This window comes from Abramis brama (assembly GCF_963993115.1).
Source record: "Abramis brama genome assembly, chromosome: 10".
NCBI lineage: Eukaryota > Metazoa > Chordata > Actinopteri > Cypriniformes > Leuciscidae > Abramis > Abramis brama.
This window is the reverse complement of record NC_139972.1, coordinates 19,844,563-19,861,079: the sequence shown is the minus strand read 5'-3', so window position 1 is coordinate 19,861,079 and position 16,517 is coordinate 19,844,563. Positions and strand designations below refer to the sequence as shown.

Genomic DNA, 16,517 nt, shown 5'->3' with positions numbered 1-16,517 from the left:
CTCAGCAGAAAAAGCTCACTTTTATGGATGGGACATCATTTGCCAACATAAGAGGGAGGGAGAAACAGGCGTATGATAAGACTCACAATCCTTTTTTCTTTTTTCTACAACCATGCTGCATAGTGTGCTGGTCTTACCTCTACATGCAATCACTGAGCTATTTTTTCATTTTCCAGGGATCGATGCTTTATAGCTTGTATATTCATCACATTAAAGTTCTGGTCTGATTCTGTCTCTCAGGCTCCAGTTCCATTGCAGGCTTGTTGGTTTATCCAGGTATTCCTAACTGGAACCTGATCTAAACTTTGAAACACACCAGTAAAGTCATAAAGAATTAGCACCTTGAAAGAGAAGGGTTAGACATCATATGAGCTGCAATGCAACTATTTTATTGTTGGACTCTTTATTTTCCAACACTCCGTGCAGAGGAATATGTCATTGTTAAGAGTTTAGAAATATCTAAAAAATAGAAGCTTTAGAGTACGGACCTCTAATGTTTCACACACATTTTTAATATTTTGTATATGAATAATTTATTAATTCACAAAGTACACAGCATGATGAGAAACCCTCTTACTAAAAGGATCATCAAATTAAAACCCTCTTCCGATTAATAATATACAGGAACACCACAACTCCATGTTGATGCTTCACAGAATCGCTCTTTTCTCAAAGCCAATGTGTTATTATATGCTCTTTGAAATCTATTCCTGTTAGTAATTTGGTCTCCAGTCCCAGTTCACATCTGAACAGCGCATTGTTTGTAGTACAGAAACAAAAAAAAGGCTCTTAGAGCTAAAACCCTTCTGATGCTAATTACAAATAACGTCCATGCTGGCCACAATCAATCCTGTTTCCAGACTAGGCCAGGTGGGCTTCAGCTTTGTAGGCCCCAATAGTCCACCTCTCATTGAGCCCTTTCTCAAGGCTTTGCCACCTCTTTGCAGAACACCCCCTAAAAGTAGTCGGTTAGCTCCCCTGTTTGTCAGTGAAATGCATATAGCAGCAGAAGGATGGTGCAGATGCCAATGACTCCTCCCAGAATTAATGAGTCCCGCCTCTTCCTCAAGTTGATCCGCTGTATTAGGTTGTTGATGGCAGGGAAACGATCTAAAGTAGGGGTAGGTTAAGAAAATACAGGGATACAGTAGATCGCCTTTCCTCAAAAACTGACAAGTATTTTTAAGTTGCAATTTTTCACATTTTTGTAAGATAACATGGCCTTGTCCTGTATAAATGTGACCTATGTAGGTAGAGGTGAGCTCTTCAAATGAAATTTTGTAGAAATCTACTTTTATAGGAAACCTACTGTATAGGTCCTGCATACTAGGGATGCACAGATAATGCAATTCTGATTAACGATACCGATAAGCCGATAATTAAAAAATAAAAAAGTCAATATTAAAATGATGTCCTATTTTATCTAAAATAAAACACTAACCAAAATCGAACAAAAAAATAAATAAATTGTTGGTTTGTGAAAAAATATAATTACACTCAAAAACTAAAATGTTTGTATACAACTCAGTTTCAGCACATAAGGTTGTTTTCTAAACACTTCATGACAAATTTATTCAAACATATATATAATTTAGTAAATAAGCTCATCTCTAGTGTTTTTTACGGCAAACTAACTGAACATTGGATAAACATTGGATAAACAAGTGACATTGTTTTATTGACGTCTTTCTGCGGTTGATTGAGAGATTGCATAAGATGATACATTTTGGTAAGTTGTACTGTATTTTTTAATATACCTTTTAATGTCCATGCATGTTTTTTCATGCTATAACTATTAAAGTGTAAGAAAAGACGTGCACTCCGCGCCGCTCCGAGGTGCTACAGCGATAAAATGGACAGAATTTTAAAAGCTGAGACTTTTTTCTTATCACAAGTAATAAAGCACAAAGCTCTTTGCAATAAGTAGACGGGAGGCGGAATACAAATAAGGTTTGGTGTAGGGAAAATGGCAACCCTGGCTTGAACTACAGGGTTTTCAAAGGTTCAATATAAAGTTTGCTTTAACATTGTAATTTCTTTTAACTATTAATGCATTAGTCACATTAACTTTTACAGCTCTAAATTCAACAAAATAAATTTTCTTCACACAATACGAGTTGCAGTCTGAAACATTTTTCCACCCCGTTTTGATTGACAGGATATAATGGGCCCTGATCATCGACTGTTTTTAAACATTTGGCCGATAGTGAAAATAACAGTGCTTTTAGTGGCTGATAGTGCTTTTATCGGCAGATACTGATTATTGGCCGATATATTGGTGCATCCCTAATACATACATGCATGCATACACATACACATATAAACATATACACATATACAAGCACTCACAAAGCAATACAATATGTATTATCTTATTCTACTGAATACGTATACTCTTTTTTTGAAATCAAGGATACTGGCCAGGGTGTTGACACGGCTCTGTATAGACTTCAACCACCCTCTCTGGGAGGTCATGTTCTCCTTGGTTGCCATGGCAATGCTGTGGACAAAAAATAAAAAAAAGAGTGCGTTTTATTGCATAATGATATGGGGTTGGGTCATCACAGCACATATGCAATTAAAGTGGTCAAAATTGCTGTGATTAAATTAGTAACTAATTATTTTTACAAATGGAAATGAGTCAACAATTAACTTGTCGCTGGACGACTATTTTCTTCTAGAGCTGCTGTACAGCCAAAACAAACTTTGTTGCATTATTTTCCTGTTATCACTGTAAAGCTGCTTTGAAACAATATGTATGGTAAAAAGCGCTATATAAATAAAGATGACTTCACTTGATCAGTGAGTCAAGGGCGCAGCAGCTGTTAGGACTGCAGACACAGGAGAAAGTCCCTAAAAGACAGCAAACGTCTCTTTCACTAGGTTTGATTTCAGACAGGAAGGCAGGAGCTGCATTAATCTAAAGCTCCAGAGACATTAGCCACACACAGCTAGAAACCAAAAGTATGCAGAAAAGTGACCAACCATTACATATCCATTTCCCTTGACACTGCAAAAAGTGAACACCTCATATTTTGGACAGATCAGAGGTTTTCCTGCAACAGCCATCATTTGTCCTAGCTTAAAGGCATTTCCTGCCATCATTTACTCACACTTATGTTATTACTTTTATTTTTATTAATGGCATGTCTTTTTCCAGTTAAAGTAGAAGAAAAAAAGTGTGAAATCATCTTTTAATTTCCATTTCTAAAACAAATACAAAGACGAAGTCTAAAAATGTTCCCAGTCAGCTGTGACTAAAATTTGGTGCAAATAGAAACTTAGTGGGAAGGTTATAAAAGGAAAACATATGAGCAGACCAAGGAAGACGTCATAGCATCAGGATAATAAAAATAAAAAAAACCTCAAAGCAATATGCCTTGAAAATAGAAAATGCCCAACAAAACAAATAAAAAACAAATAGGTGGAAACAGGAGTGAATGTTTGTGACTGAATGAAATGGCATTTACATAGAAAAGCAAAATGAAAACCAGCACTAACACTTCAACAGAAGAAACCAATGTTACAGTGGGCTAAAGAAAAGCAACCATGGAGTGTGGATGATTAAATTAAAGTGATATTCAGTGATGCTGGAACTTTTGTCTGGTGCCGTTCTAATGAAACATATTAAGATGACTGCCTGAAGAAAACAATTACATTTCCCAACTCATTTATGATATGGGGTTGCATGCCAGGTAAAGGACCAGGGGAGATGAAAGTTCATGTCAACAGTCAATGCACAGGGTATACAATGAAATTTTGGACACTTTTTTCATTCCATCGATAGAAGAGGTTTGGTGGTGAAGTCATTTTTCAGGATGATAATGCATCTTGCCACATATCTGCATCTTTGTTTAAAAGAAAGCTGATATGTCAAAGCTGATATGTCAACCACTATTCGAGAAAGTTGGAACCAGCTTGATGGGGAATATTATTTTTTATTAGGGAAGTCCATGCCTCAAAAAAATTCAGGCTATCATAAAAGCCAGAGGAGGAGCAACAAAGTACTAATTATGTCTTTTTGTTGTTGATGATTCAATCATTTTTCCCTCAACATTGAGTGATTCCTTAATTTTTTTTCTCTACTTGATCTGGAAAAAGACATGCCATTAATAAAAAAAATTAAGTGAATTTGTTTGAGGTATGTTTCATGAAGCCCAAATGCAAAGTTCATGTCATATCTGTGATTTGTTTGTTTGCTATAAAGTAAAAAAGCTGTGTGAACATCCTCAAAGCTTGAAAAGTACAAAGTAATCCTTATTCAGTACATTAAAAACAACTGGAAAGTCATGGGCCTTCGAATATTGTTGTGGACAATGGTGGGTGGGGGGGATTGGGCTTGAAGTCAAGAAGTTTGAGAACCACTCATCTAATGCTCATTTAACTATGCACTGTTGCATGCTATAATAAGACTGTTGGACAGGTCCAGTCCCACTACTTCGTTTTCTTCAGCTGAGTCTTACTTTATTGTTCCAAGTGGGGAAGATTAAATTGCTATGTGACAATACAGCTCACTCCGCCTCCAGCTCAGCAGATTTGTGAATGCAAACTAAAGCCAGGCATCCATTAAACTCCTGTCTGCCCTACTCTGCAGAACAAAAACCATCAAATATAGTCCACCACAAGCGCTCAAGCAGACCCTACACCTTGATCATAATGAACAAGAGATCTTATCTATCATACCCACATAAAACAGGTGTCATCTAGAATGTATTTGTAAAATTAGGTCGACACCATCATTTTTAAGCAGCGTGCCACTCAGTGATGATTAGTTGCCAGTAGCCAAACCCCACTCACACAAGCAAGTCATTGAGCACATTTAACAAGACCCTGAAGGCCACAAGGTCTCTGGTGTTTTGTACTCCCAGGTGCCCTCAGTCACGAACAAGCAGTTATTTTGTTATAGCCAGAGATTTGCTGTGACACCTCTAGACAGGCCCTTTACCATCTGACAGTTCTGTTCTCAACCTACATTCCTGAGCATGACCATGAGATGAACACATGAGCTTAATCCATCTCCGAATCTTCATATCTGTATGTGTGTATTCTAAATTGTGCATTTGTTTAAATATGTTACCTGCAAGGGTGTATCTCATAAAATCTTGCTTGTGATAGTTTAATTCTTGATTTGCCTTGTTTTAAATCATTAAAAGAGAAACATGAGCACCCACGCTCTTCAGAGATCAGAGCTATGATGAAACATTAAACAATGAGCTCTCATCTTGGTGGCTCCAGGCTGTGGGTGCTACATAGGGAAGATAATGATTAAAAGCAGCTGATATAGCATAATTTTTTTGCTTGAACAAGACTGGGGTGGGGATAAAAAGAGCTGCATGGACCAAGAGCCGACTTAAGCACCAGTGCCGGCTGCCAGCTGTGGAGTTCCCAAAGATGCGCAGTTAAAGTGTAGGCTTACTCTCATGCCCAGCACAGATCTGCAGTGAGGGAAAGACAGTAGTGCCCAATAGCACAATATTAACAACTAACGCACCTGAAGAACGTGGCACAGCTGGGAGAGTTTCTGTTAGTTTCCCTTAAAAGGATAGTTGGCCTAAAAATGATTCTGTCATCAATTACCCACTCTCATATTGTTCCAAACCTGTATGACTGGCTTTCTTTTGCAGGACACAAAAGAAGATATTCTGAAAATATCTCCGTGTTTTTTGTCCAAATAATGGAAGTCAATGGGGTCCAGTGTTGTTTTGGCCCAGGGGTATTTTTATTAACTAAAACTATTAAAATTGACATTTACATTTAGTCATTTAGCAGACGCTTTTATCCAAAGCGACTTACAAATTAGGACTAAATTAAGCGAGTCATCATGAAGAGGCAAAAACAACGCAAGAAGTGCTCAAAAATGTTTTTTGATAACTGAAATAAAGCTGAAATGAAATAAAATAGAAATATTAGATGAAAATCTAAAACTAAATGATCTAGTGGTATCAACTCAATGCAAAAGCAAATGGGTCAGTAGTTTGTATCCCTTCATCGAATGAGATCTTCCTCGAGGTAATGACCCTTGGCAGGCTATTCTTTCAGAAGAGACCACATATTTTAGTAAAACAAATAAAAATGGAAACTGAAGAAGTGTCTGAATTGTTTTTATAAAGTTAGACTTACCTTATTGTGTCATCAATAAGTCGATCTGAGCTGCAAGGAGACAAAAAGAAAGGGGAAAAAAGACATTTAGACAATGATAATTAGGTGAATTACTGGAGCCCTCGTTCATCTTTGAGAGTCAGGGTGAAAGAATCTTTTTCTTTAACAAATACGATGATGAAGGATTTAACAAGCATTACATTAAAAAACTACAATCAGTATTGTCAATTGTCTACATACAAACAATACAAGGCTAAAAATATGAGGACCCTTAAAGACCACATCTATATGTCTTTGAAAATTTATTTTCTAAACCATGGCCATGTTTAGAATTTTACTAATTTGTTTTTATGGGCATAGTTAAAATAGCTAAACCAGTTAATAATAAATCACCACAAACTTTTTCCATGTAATAAATACAGCATATACAAAACTAGCTGCAATTCTGCTTTAGAAATTCACACCATAGCACCAAAATAATTATTGTCAATGCAGTTACTGCTGAAAAAGAAAAGTATGTCGTGTGTGAATGAAATTATCTTTCAGGAACAATTCTTCAATCTTGCATTACTATCTATACTGGAATGTCTCATACCCCCACCACAGCCATTTTTCTCCCAGAAAAGGAGCTGCATGCCTGCAGGGTGGGGATGAAATTCTATGCTTGCTCAAAATCACATCCTCCGTCAATTTAGATGACAAAGTCTGAGGGCCAGCGAGACCTCAGGGGAAAGTAAGTCCTCAATTCCAAGACAAATGATTTTCGGTGTGACAGAGAGCTCCAATTTTGATTACACGAGCAAAAATGAGATTGCAAATTCTTGCTTTGAAGCCTGTAAACTCCCTCTCTCTGTCTGTATGGTTTGAGAAATCTGGCAAACACAAACAGCAGCTAGGAGAATAGAGTCTAATGGCCCATATGCTGTTCAGCCCCACCACTGCAAAACAGGGCTCGGTCTTCACAGACACATGGAACATGTATCTTGGTATCTTGTAAAATGCTTTGAAGGTGCAGCAAAACTGATGTGAGAAGCTCCACTCTGTCAAACGGCTGTCGACTTAAGAGCTTATGAATTCTTATGAATGAAGCCTTTGGACAAAAAGCCAAACCTGCATCGGCAAAGATAAAGTATGTGAGTTCCCGAAAACACTAATGAGTATGAATTGTCCCAGTGGGTGCTAATGATGCTGATTTTGCACAGTTTAGATTGCAATTAGCAGGGCAAATATTAAGCATCCTGTGGGATTTGACCAAACAGATTCCTTTATTCATGATCTGCATTTCATCCTGATAAATAATTAATAAGGCCTCCTTCAGACTCATTCATCTTCATCATCTGCATCAGACATTTATCCACTTGGTTGCCTAAAAAAGAAAATTAAATTTAAAGGAAATAAATCAGTTGAAACTGAAGATTAAAGTTAGTGAGAGGACAATGCAGAGTCTGAAGTTCTCAACAAAAACTTCTAGCACATGTAGTCTTGTCTCCCCATTAAGCCTCATCCATTCTGAACTCAACAGCAGGGCTATTAGTTCAATTACATTAGCTAGTATTACACATGACTGCCAGTCTGAAAATTACAGTGATACAATTTAGTTCTGTAAAGCTTTCAGCAGAGCACATCTAGACCTGGTTTGCTGGCACACACATCTGGACTCTGGGAAGTATTTTATTATGCACATGAAATTCCAATTGTCTAAAAACTGAAAGTTTAGAAGATGTAGGCTATACTACTACCATTCAAAAGTTTGTGGTCGGTAAGATATTTTAATATTTAGTAGGGCTGTCACGATTCCTCGATTTATTTCGAGCACTCGATTTAAATATATCCTCGATTGTAATTGACCCGTGTCGAGTAACCAGCAAAATACCGGAAGTGGCACATTCCACCGACGAGAAACAATGAACCACATTATTAGACCGTTTTCTAAGACTGCACTATGCATTAAAACAATTTAAAAAACATACTATAGCAAAGGGCTTTTGTGAATTCACAAAAGCTGCTATTCAATTCTATAAATATATGCCCTGCGTGTTCAATATACTGTATATGCGCTTTATTTACATGCGTGTAAGTTGCATGTGTCTTAGAGCAGCTCCGTTCACAGTAAATGCTGCTCCACACAAAATGTTATCATTTACATGCATGGGGCATGTCTCAAACTCTATCTAATCATTTCATCAGATTTGCAATGAATCATTTATTAACCTACACTAACACAGGAGAATACATGCGTTTCTAAATATGCAAACTGTACATCGCGATTTCAAACTAAAAAGTGTAAAAACTGTTTTCTTTTTTATTGAAAAAAACTGTTTTCTATTTTATTATATGTTCAAATGTAATATATCCCTGTGTCACATGATCCTTCAGAAATCATTTTAATATGCTGATTTGGTGCTCAAGAAACAGTTCTTATTTTTATCAATGTTGAAAACTGCTTAATATTTTAAGCTTAATTCTTAATGTTATAGTGCAACTTACTTTTTTTAATGTAAATTGTAATACATTTTTAAGGATCTTTGATGAATAGAAAGTTCAAAAGAACAGCATTTATAGAAATCTTGTAACACTATAAATGCCTTTTCAATTTAATCCTTGCTGAATAAAAATATTAGCTATTTAAAATATATATATATATTACTGAGCCCAAACTTTGAACAGTAGTGTGTGCTATTCCAAAAACAAAGTTAAAATGTTTTACTATTTAGCTCAGAAATCATATACTGAACAGAGTTGTTTGGCAATGAAGATTTACCCACAACAGTGCATCCCCCCCCCTTTCAACAGAGAAATACACAAGAGATGTGTAAAAGGCTTGGTGTGTAGACCTATTCCACAGCGCCCAATAACAAACCCCTACAGACACACACACACACACACACGCCATACCGCACAGCCCCCTTGAGGCTCGTGTTTCAAGAAGTGCTCATTGCAAACCATGTACTCAGCATTTTATTCGCCAATTAAGATTGATACTTCAGAGAAAAGAAGAAAAAACTAAACAAATTAGCTAAGTCACTAAATCATTGTCTCCATAGTGAAATTATGAATTCAAATATGAACAAATCTGATCAGATATGACTATCCTTGGGAAAAGCACCTGTTTACAATAAAATGCATGGTATTGCGCATATTGTGCATAATTTTACTCATTACCACAGATTTGGTGCTCACTGCCTCACACCCAAAAAGCACGCATATAAAGCCATCTTGAATTCGTTTACGTTAAAAATAAAGTGACAGCAGCCTAATATACATGCTGCCAAATTATGAGATATTCAAAAAAATCTATATGGCAGTTTTCTCTATGGTATCAATGTCAAAATTGTGGCCAGTGAAAATACTGAGTGGCTAGTAACTTTGGAAAACCACTAGCTACAGTGGATGGTAAGTAAAAAAGTTAATTTCAAGCCCTGGTTATGATGACTTAAGTGAATGTAAACGGTTGAGAAAGAAAACGTGTGAAACAGTATATTGGATCCGTGCATTAGGCCTTAAAGTGATAGCAGCCTGATAAACCTGTGTCATTAATGTTAATCAAACAACAAAATAAAAATAAAAATAAAATCGCTCACTGATCATGACTGAATAACTTAAGGATCAATCTATATTTTGTTTAAAAAAAGAAAACTATGCACTGTTATTTTACATTTGATTTCAATTTCTGTACCTTAAATTTCAGTTGTATTTATTTGTGCTATTGCTAATTTGTTTATTTGTTATTTTATTACTGACTGTTTACTTGTCTTTAATAATGTTTGAAATTTATATTGGTCTATTTTTGTTAAAACCGGTGAAAGTTACTTGTGTAAGTGCTCTAAAAGGGCTGCTGATTTTGTATGAGTGTTTTGCAAAAATAATAAATATGTTTGATATCTAAAGGTTTGAAAACTGGGAATCGATAAGCAGATTCGGAATAGCCAAAATTCAAACGATACCCAAACCTAGTTACCAACAAATATTTTAACTTCAGTTCTGCTTTGCCTGAGCTGACATCTAATTGTCCTGGAACAATGCTAACCTTTAACCTAAAATGAAAAGTAATTGTAAATTAATCTTTGAATCTATTCAAAATTAATATATGCAAACACATGCAGCACACCACACAGCCTTTCAGGGCAAGCCATTTTTCTGAGCTGCTTAATGGGTTCAGGCATCATATTGATGTATTTAAATTAGTGTTGGAAATGTGCATAAATAACACAGCCTAAGCTTTAACACCAACTACAGTTAGGATCTACAAAAAAAAATGAACAAATAGTTTAACTAATAAGGAAATAATATAACAAATAATATTAACAAATAAGGAAAAACAAAATATAAAAATTACAGATTATTTTGCATATCGCAATAATTGTAAAAGCTTTTTATTTTGGCCATTAACATGTCAAGACAAAATGTGTGAACTCGACACATTTATTAAAAAATAATAGTAAAATATGTTAAAAAATGAAAATTCTGTCTTCATGTACTTCCACTCAAGTTGTTCCAAACCTGTGAACTATCCATTTAAGTTCAAACTGATTCCCTGATTGACTAAAAGCATGTTATTAATCTTCAACTCTACTAATTTATATACAGAGGCTGGAAGATGTCTCTATCAAAAAACACTCATGTATGGAGCCGTGGATAGCTGACAGAGTTCATGGGATGACTGTGTTGGTTTTACCCTTCTGTCGCCGGGCTCGTGCTATAAAATGCGCATTGCTGTATCTGGGGAGGGGTGTCAAGGTCCAATTCTCGCTGTGTTTTTATAGGCCGAGACAAGCTCAAGCTGAAGGATTTACTGTAGTTCTTTATAGTCTCAGAAGCAGATAGGAAAGATGTCAGGGTCCGGTGCAATGTATGAGACACAAAAGCTCCACTGGTAGAGAAAACTATCCAAAAGGCCCTGTTAACACCTGGTATAAAGATGTGTCTTGGTCGATCGTATCACAAGTAGACGAGGGAGACACATTCTTGTTTACACCTGGTATTTTAATCCATCTCGTTCACTTCCAACCACTTCTGTCCTGATTTCTTCGAGGGGAGGGTCTATGGGCAGGTCTTTGGGCATGGGCTTTTTCAGATCTTTGGATCTAATGGACAAAATAAGCTTGCGCAATTTGCATATGTACGCGTCCGGAGACGACGGAAAAACATACGGAGAGCATCAGCTTTTTTTTCCAGCTCTGACAGCCACAACAAATGTTTTACACCACGTTCACACCTGTATTTAGCGGCGTCCACTTGTGATCAACACATCTTAATACCACAGGGCCTAAATCTGTTTTTGCAGTCATTACTAGATTAATTTGCATAAAGCTAATTTAAAACCATTCACTGCCCTTTTACCTCTCCCAGTATATTGTCACGTTCAGCCTCAATGTTTTCTGCTAAACTTTTAACTTATAGCTAAGAACAATAATTTTGTTTCTCATTGAACTGCATCTGGCACCCACACTGAAGCAATCTAGTAATGCATCCTGTTCCAGCTACAACACCAGTCAAAAGTTTGGACACAGTGACTCATTCTTTATTGGTAGCAAGACATTACTATTGATCTGAATTTTTTTATTTTTTTATCTCGAACCACTCCAACCCAAAAGTTTTGGCACATAACTGCACTGTTTGTGTTGTGGACATGAAAGATAGCATCATGTTTTTTTTGGATAGTTTTGTAGTTTTCAAATGACACATGCCACTTACATTTCCTTCTGTTCTGTATCTGTGTCTATTTTTCCACAATTTAGAACAACAATAAATTAATCAAAACTAAAAGAAATAAAGTAAAATATGTGAATTACAGGGACCAAAAACTGTTAATCAAAATCAATTTATTATTACTATTATTCATCAATTGTAAAATATAGAATGATATTAAATGATTTTAAAGAACGACTACAGTTTAAATGTTTGGGGTCAGAAAATGTTTGGAAAGAAATTAATACTTTTATTCAGCAAGTGCACTTAATTCATGTACAACAAGTGTATATAATAATAATAATAATAATAATAATAAATGCTGTTCTTTTGAACTTTTTGAACTTCATTAAAGAATCCTGAAAAAAATATATCATGGCTTTCACAAAAATATCAAGCAGCACAAATGTTTTTAACATTGATAATCATAAGAAATGCTTTTGAGCACCAAATCATCATATGTGACCCTGGACGACAAAACCAGTCACATGGGTAAATTTTATGAAATTGAGATTTATACATCGTCTGAAAGCTGAATAAATAAGCTTCTCATTGATGTATGGTTTATTAGGATAGGACAATACTTGGTCGAGATACAACTATATGAAAATCTGGAATCTGAGGGTGCAAAAAAATCTAAACACTGAGAAAATCGCCTTTAAAGTAGTTCATTTATGTTCGCGATTGTGCTGCAATCACTCACAAAAATAAATGTTTTATATATTTACGGTTGGAAATTTACAAAATATCTTCAAGCATTTAAGAAGCATAGATCAAAGGCTTTTGAAGATCGTGAGTCCAAGCTTTTGACTGGTAGTGTACTACCATTGAATGCACAGCTTGTGATTACAGGGCAGACGGTAGGGTGATGAACTCCTGGATCCAGAACGGATACCCCATGGCCCATTTACTTGAAGCTGACAGCTGCTGCCACTGAATCCATTTTATGGCATGGAAAGAGGTGGGAAGTCCCGCCCTTTAAAGACCTGCTCTTAAAACCTGGAGCTAGGCACTGGACATTTAAATTGGCTTTAAAATTGGGAACTGTACTTAAATGAGTCCTAGTAATCAGTCAAGAAGCCAACCTCTCTCTTTTTCCCTGAAACTAGCAGACAGAGTAATCTTGCTGGCTCATCAGAAAAGCTGCCTCATTGTTATGGCCGACCTATGCAAGGAAAGATTTATACCCCAGCTCCACAGAGATGACAAGAGGAGAGTGAGAAAGACGTCTGAGCCCCAAGCTGGTGAGCTCCATCTGCTGGATCCTTCACTCATGGAAATACAGGTGGAGAGGTTACTTTGATAGATAATGAGCTAAAAGAGAGAGCACATCAATCAGTAACATTTTTGCCAAACAATTTGTGTTACCATGTCTGGTTTGGTTGTACCTATCCAATGATTTCAGCGTGACATTTGAGTTTTCCAGCACCACAGAGAACTAGTAAGTAAATGCTGTGTGCTCAATGATTGAACTACAAATGCTTTTGGCACAAGTTTCTTATTGCTGTGCTTTGTTCTCAGCATCAATTCACACAGTGTTTTATACTTAAGACTCAAGGTCCTTTGCTCTTTGCTAAACTACTTTTATCATTTGTACTTGGATCTGTTTTATTGTTTTTGGTGGAAGAGCCATCATGTTGAGAGAGTGAAAGAGAAAAAGTCTCTTCTCTAGATGAGCTAATGGACTGTAGCTGTACGGGCACAACTCAAATGCATTTCCAATGCAATAAATAAATGGACATCTTGGAAACCCTACAATGCTCAGATCCCAAGTGCCCACCTCAAGTACAATAACAATTTCATACAATATGATAACAGCTTTCAAAATGGAATCAAGGGATTCGAAGGGATAATGTAATTGTATTTAAAAATCTTAAGAAGTCAGCAGAGAACGGATCAGCAACCAATGAACCCTACAGGAGGGTAAATGCTTGCACACAAGCCAAAACAAAGAGAGAGAGGAATATTATAAGTATTTTAGATTACACTTTAGTTTAAGGTGTCCTTGTTTCAGTGTTATTACACATACTGAGTGATATTTATTAACAACATGTACTAGGGAAGCACCAATCCCACTTTTTCCAGAATGAGTCCAATACTGATCCTTTCTACTTGCTGATATTTAGAGCTGCTCCAGCTGGGCTCAATTCTAAGGACTTTTTCTAGTGGCCCGGTTGGGGCAGTGGTTCAAATTTTTAAATACCAGTGAAACATCACTATTTTCAGGTAGCCTTCAGAAATTGAAAAGTAATCACATGTAAAACAACACTGCATAGTCTTCACTTTATAAATTAAATATAGATTAATCCTTATTAAATTTACAAAAGTTCAAGATTCAGTCAAAAGCAGTGGGTGATTTTCTGTCTTTTGTAATTAGATTAAGGACAAAGACAACAGTAGATTTATTATGCTGCTGTCACTTCAAGAGCTGCACGTGTCCAATATACTGTTACACAGCGTTTTCTTTCTCAACTGTTTATGTTCACTTAAGACATACTCAAATGTTTCACAATGATACTCATCGATACGGGCATTTTGAGTGATTTGAGTGAGCAATCAGCAATCAAGAGCAGGTAACTTTGTAATATGTTCCTCGCTATTGAGATAACTGACTGAACTACAGACTTTCCAGCAATGCATGTAAAAAGGGATGTGCTCGACAAGCTTGTGCGTCTGTGGTACTGCACGCTCAATGAACTCTGCATGTTTCGCTTATCAGCTCGCACTTATAGGCTATAAGCGTGCCGCATGAATATTTAATTTGTTTAGTATTCTAATAACTAGATACATTTCCTTCATAGACATCCTTCTCTGACATCTCCATTACCAGTCGGTGTTTGATTGTCTGCACACAAACACTGTACATGCTGCGTGGTATCAGTTTTTGGTATTGGAGCATTTTAATGTGTACAAGTACAAGAGCGCAGTATCGGGCCTACCAACTTTTATTAAGCTGTCTATCTTAGAAATGTCAGGGATCCAAATGAACACGTAACCATGTGCCAAATGTTTGTTAACCACTTTTTAAACAGTAAACCAATCTGCTGTTGAGTCTCAAAACAACCCTTTGAAAATAATAGAATGTATGACTTCTATGTGTGTGTGTATATTTTTATATATATGTGTACATTCTGATATGAAACAAAGCCTCAGTTTTCGAATTCTGTCTATTTAATTACGAAATGCAAACAATAAATACTGTTTTGTCGCTCTTTAATGTGGCGTTAGATTGCTGTAGTGCCTCAGTTCAAGCGTCACGTGACTGGATCATCTCTTTTTTTATCATCTCTGGAGCTTTTAGTTACAGCATGAAATAAAGATGAATGATGATCAGAAGTTGTTATGTTGAAAGATACAGGATGACTTACCGAAATCTGTATGTTTCATGTAATCAGTGTTTCAACCATGGAAAGATGTAAATAAAACAGCTTGGAAAAAATAGGTCACTTGTAAAAAAAAATAGGTCACATAACGTCACATTTTCCTCAGAAAAGCCATTCAATGTCTCTAATTTAATACAAATTCAACTCATTAGTTAGAAAATGTTTAATGTATGTTTCAATAAATCCGTCATGTTTTCATGCCAACCACCATTAAAATGTTTATATTTAAAAGTAGAAACATATTTACGTCATTAAAGTTTTATTATTATTCCACTTTATGTGTAATTTAAATGAATAATTGTATTTTTTATACAATAAAAAATTGCCTATACAAATCAGTTAATTTTAAACTTTAATATTATATTAATGTACCAACTGGGGTTCCCTGTATAGTTTACAGCTTTAGTTGAGAAATGTTCCCTGAGGAAACGTGCCATACTGTACCTGAAAGGCCCCAGTTAATCGATACTGAATCAAATCTAATCGCAAACTAGTGAATCGAAATAGAATTGAATTGTGAAGTTTGAGTAAACGTCCAGCCCTATTACACATATTTTAATAGTATTAATTGTTCTAACAGTATGTACTGTTTTAATAGTATTAATTATAGTATAAAACTTACAAATGGACATAGTGATTACTAATATAAAATAAAAATGGCACTGATTTCTAATATAAAATAAAAATGGTCACTTCATGTCAAAAAGTTAGCAAAGACACGTGCAAATTAAATTCTGAATTTGACTTTCAAAGACTCATTAACCTGCTGGCTGCATCTGATATGAGTGGAGATGGGCCAAAAACTCACACAGGCATGACTGCGGAGTCCTTCTGTCTCCACACACACACTACACACACAAAAGAGCTGTGAGTGAAAATCAAGCCTCCCTGATTGCCCTGTGTTCCCGAGAAATAAATGTGCGCAGCGCTATATGTTATATATAATTTTTTTTTTTTTTTACATCTGTAAGATGTTCTAATGCACACTAATTGCATAAATTTACATACTGTATAGAACATAAAAACTGGTTGTGCACATACCAATCTCTTTTCTTTATGAAAGAAAAAGATGACTGTTAAAGGGACACTTCCCCAATTTGCATTAAGCTTTGTATCAATAGAAACCCAGTCAATATTTTTGAATGGTCGTGCATTATTCCCTCATTTTCCCCTGAGACGGAAGAAATACGGATTTCCTGCTTATAATGATGTAAAAATCGTCATTTTGTGTCATTCTAAGCAGGAAGTCCAATATCTTTGTAGAGAGGTTGAGACTACAAACACTTGTTCCTCATTTTTCCAGGGGGTGGGACGCAGATTGAACATCCCGGTACCATGCAATAATTC

At 35.9% G+C, this 16,517-nt stretch overlaps 1 protein-coding gene across 1 annotated transcript in view; it reads right to left on the bottom strand.

The window, feature by feature from the left end:
- The window catches only part of gosr1 (golgi SNAP receptor complex member 1), a 28,837-nt gene continuing 12,320 nt past the window's right edge, over window positions 1–16,517 (bottom strand). The window contains exons 7-9 of the mRNA XM_084126719.1: window positions 6,121–6,150; window positions 2,418–2,500; window positions 1–1,110 (exon numbers count right to left, since the gene is read on the bottom strand). Coding sequence (XP_083982845.1) covers window positions 986–1,110; window positions 2,418–2,500; window positions 6,121–6,150 — 238 coding nt within the window. The 3' untranslated portion in view covers window positions 1–985. The remainder of the gene's footprint in view (window positions 1,111–2,417; window positions 2,501–6,120; window positions 6,151–16,517) is intronic.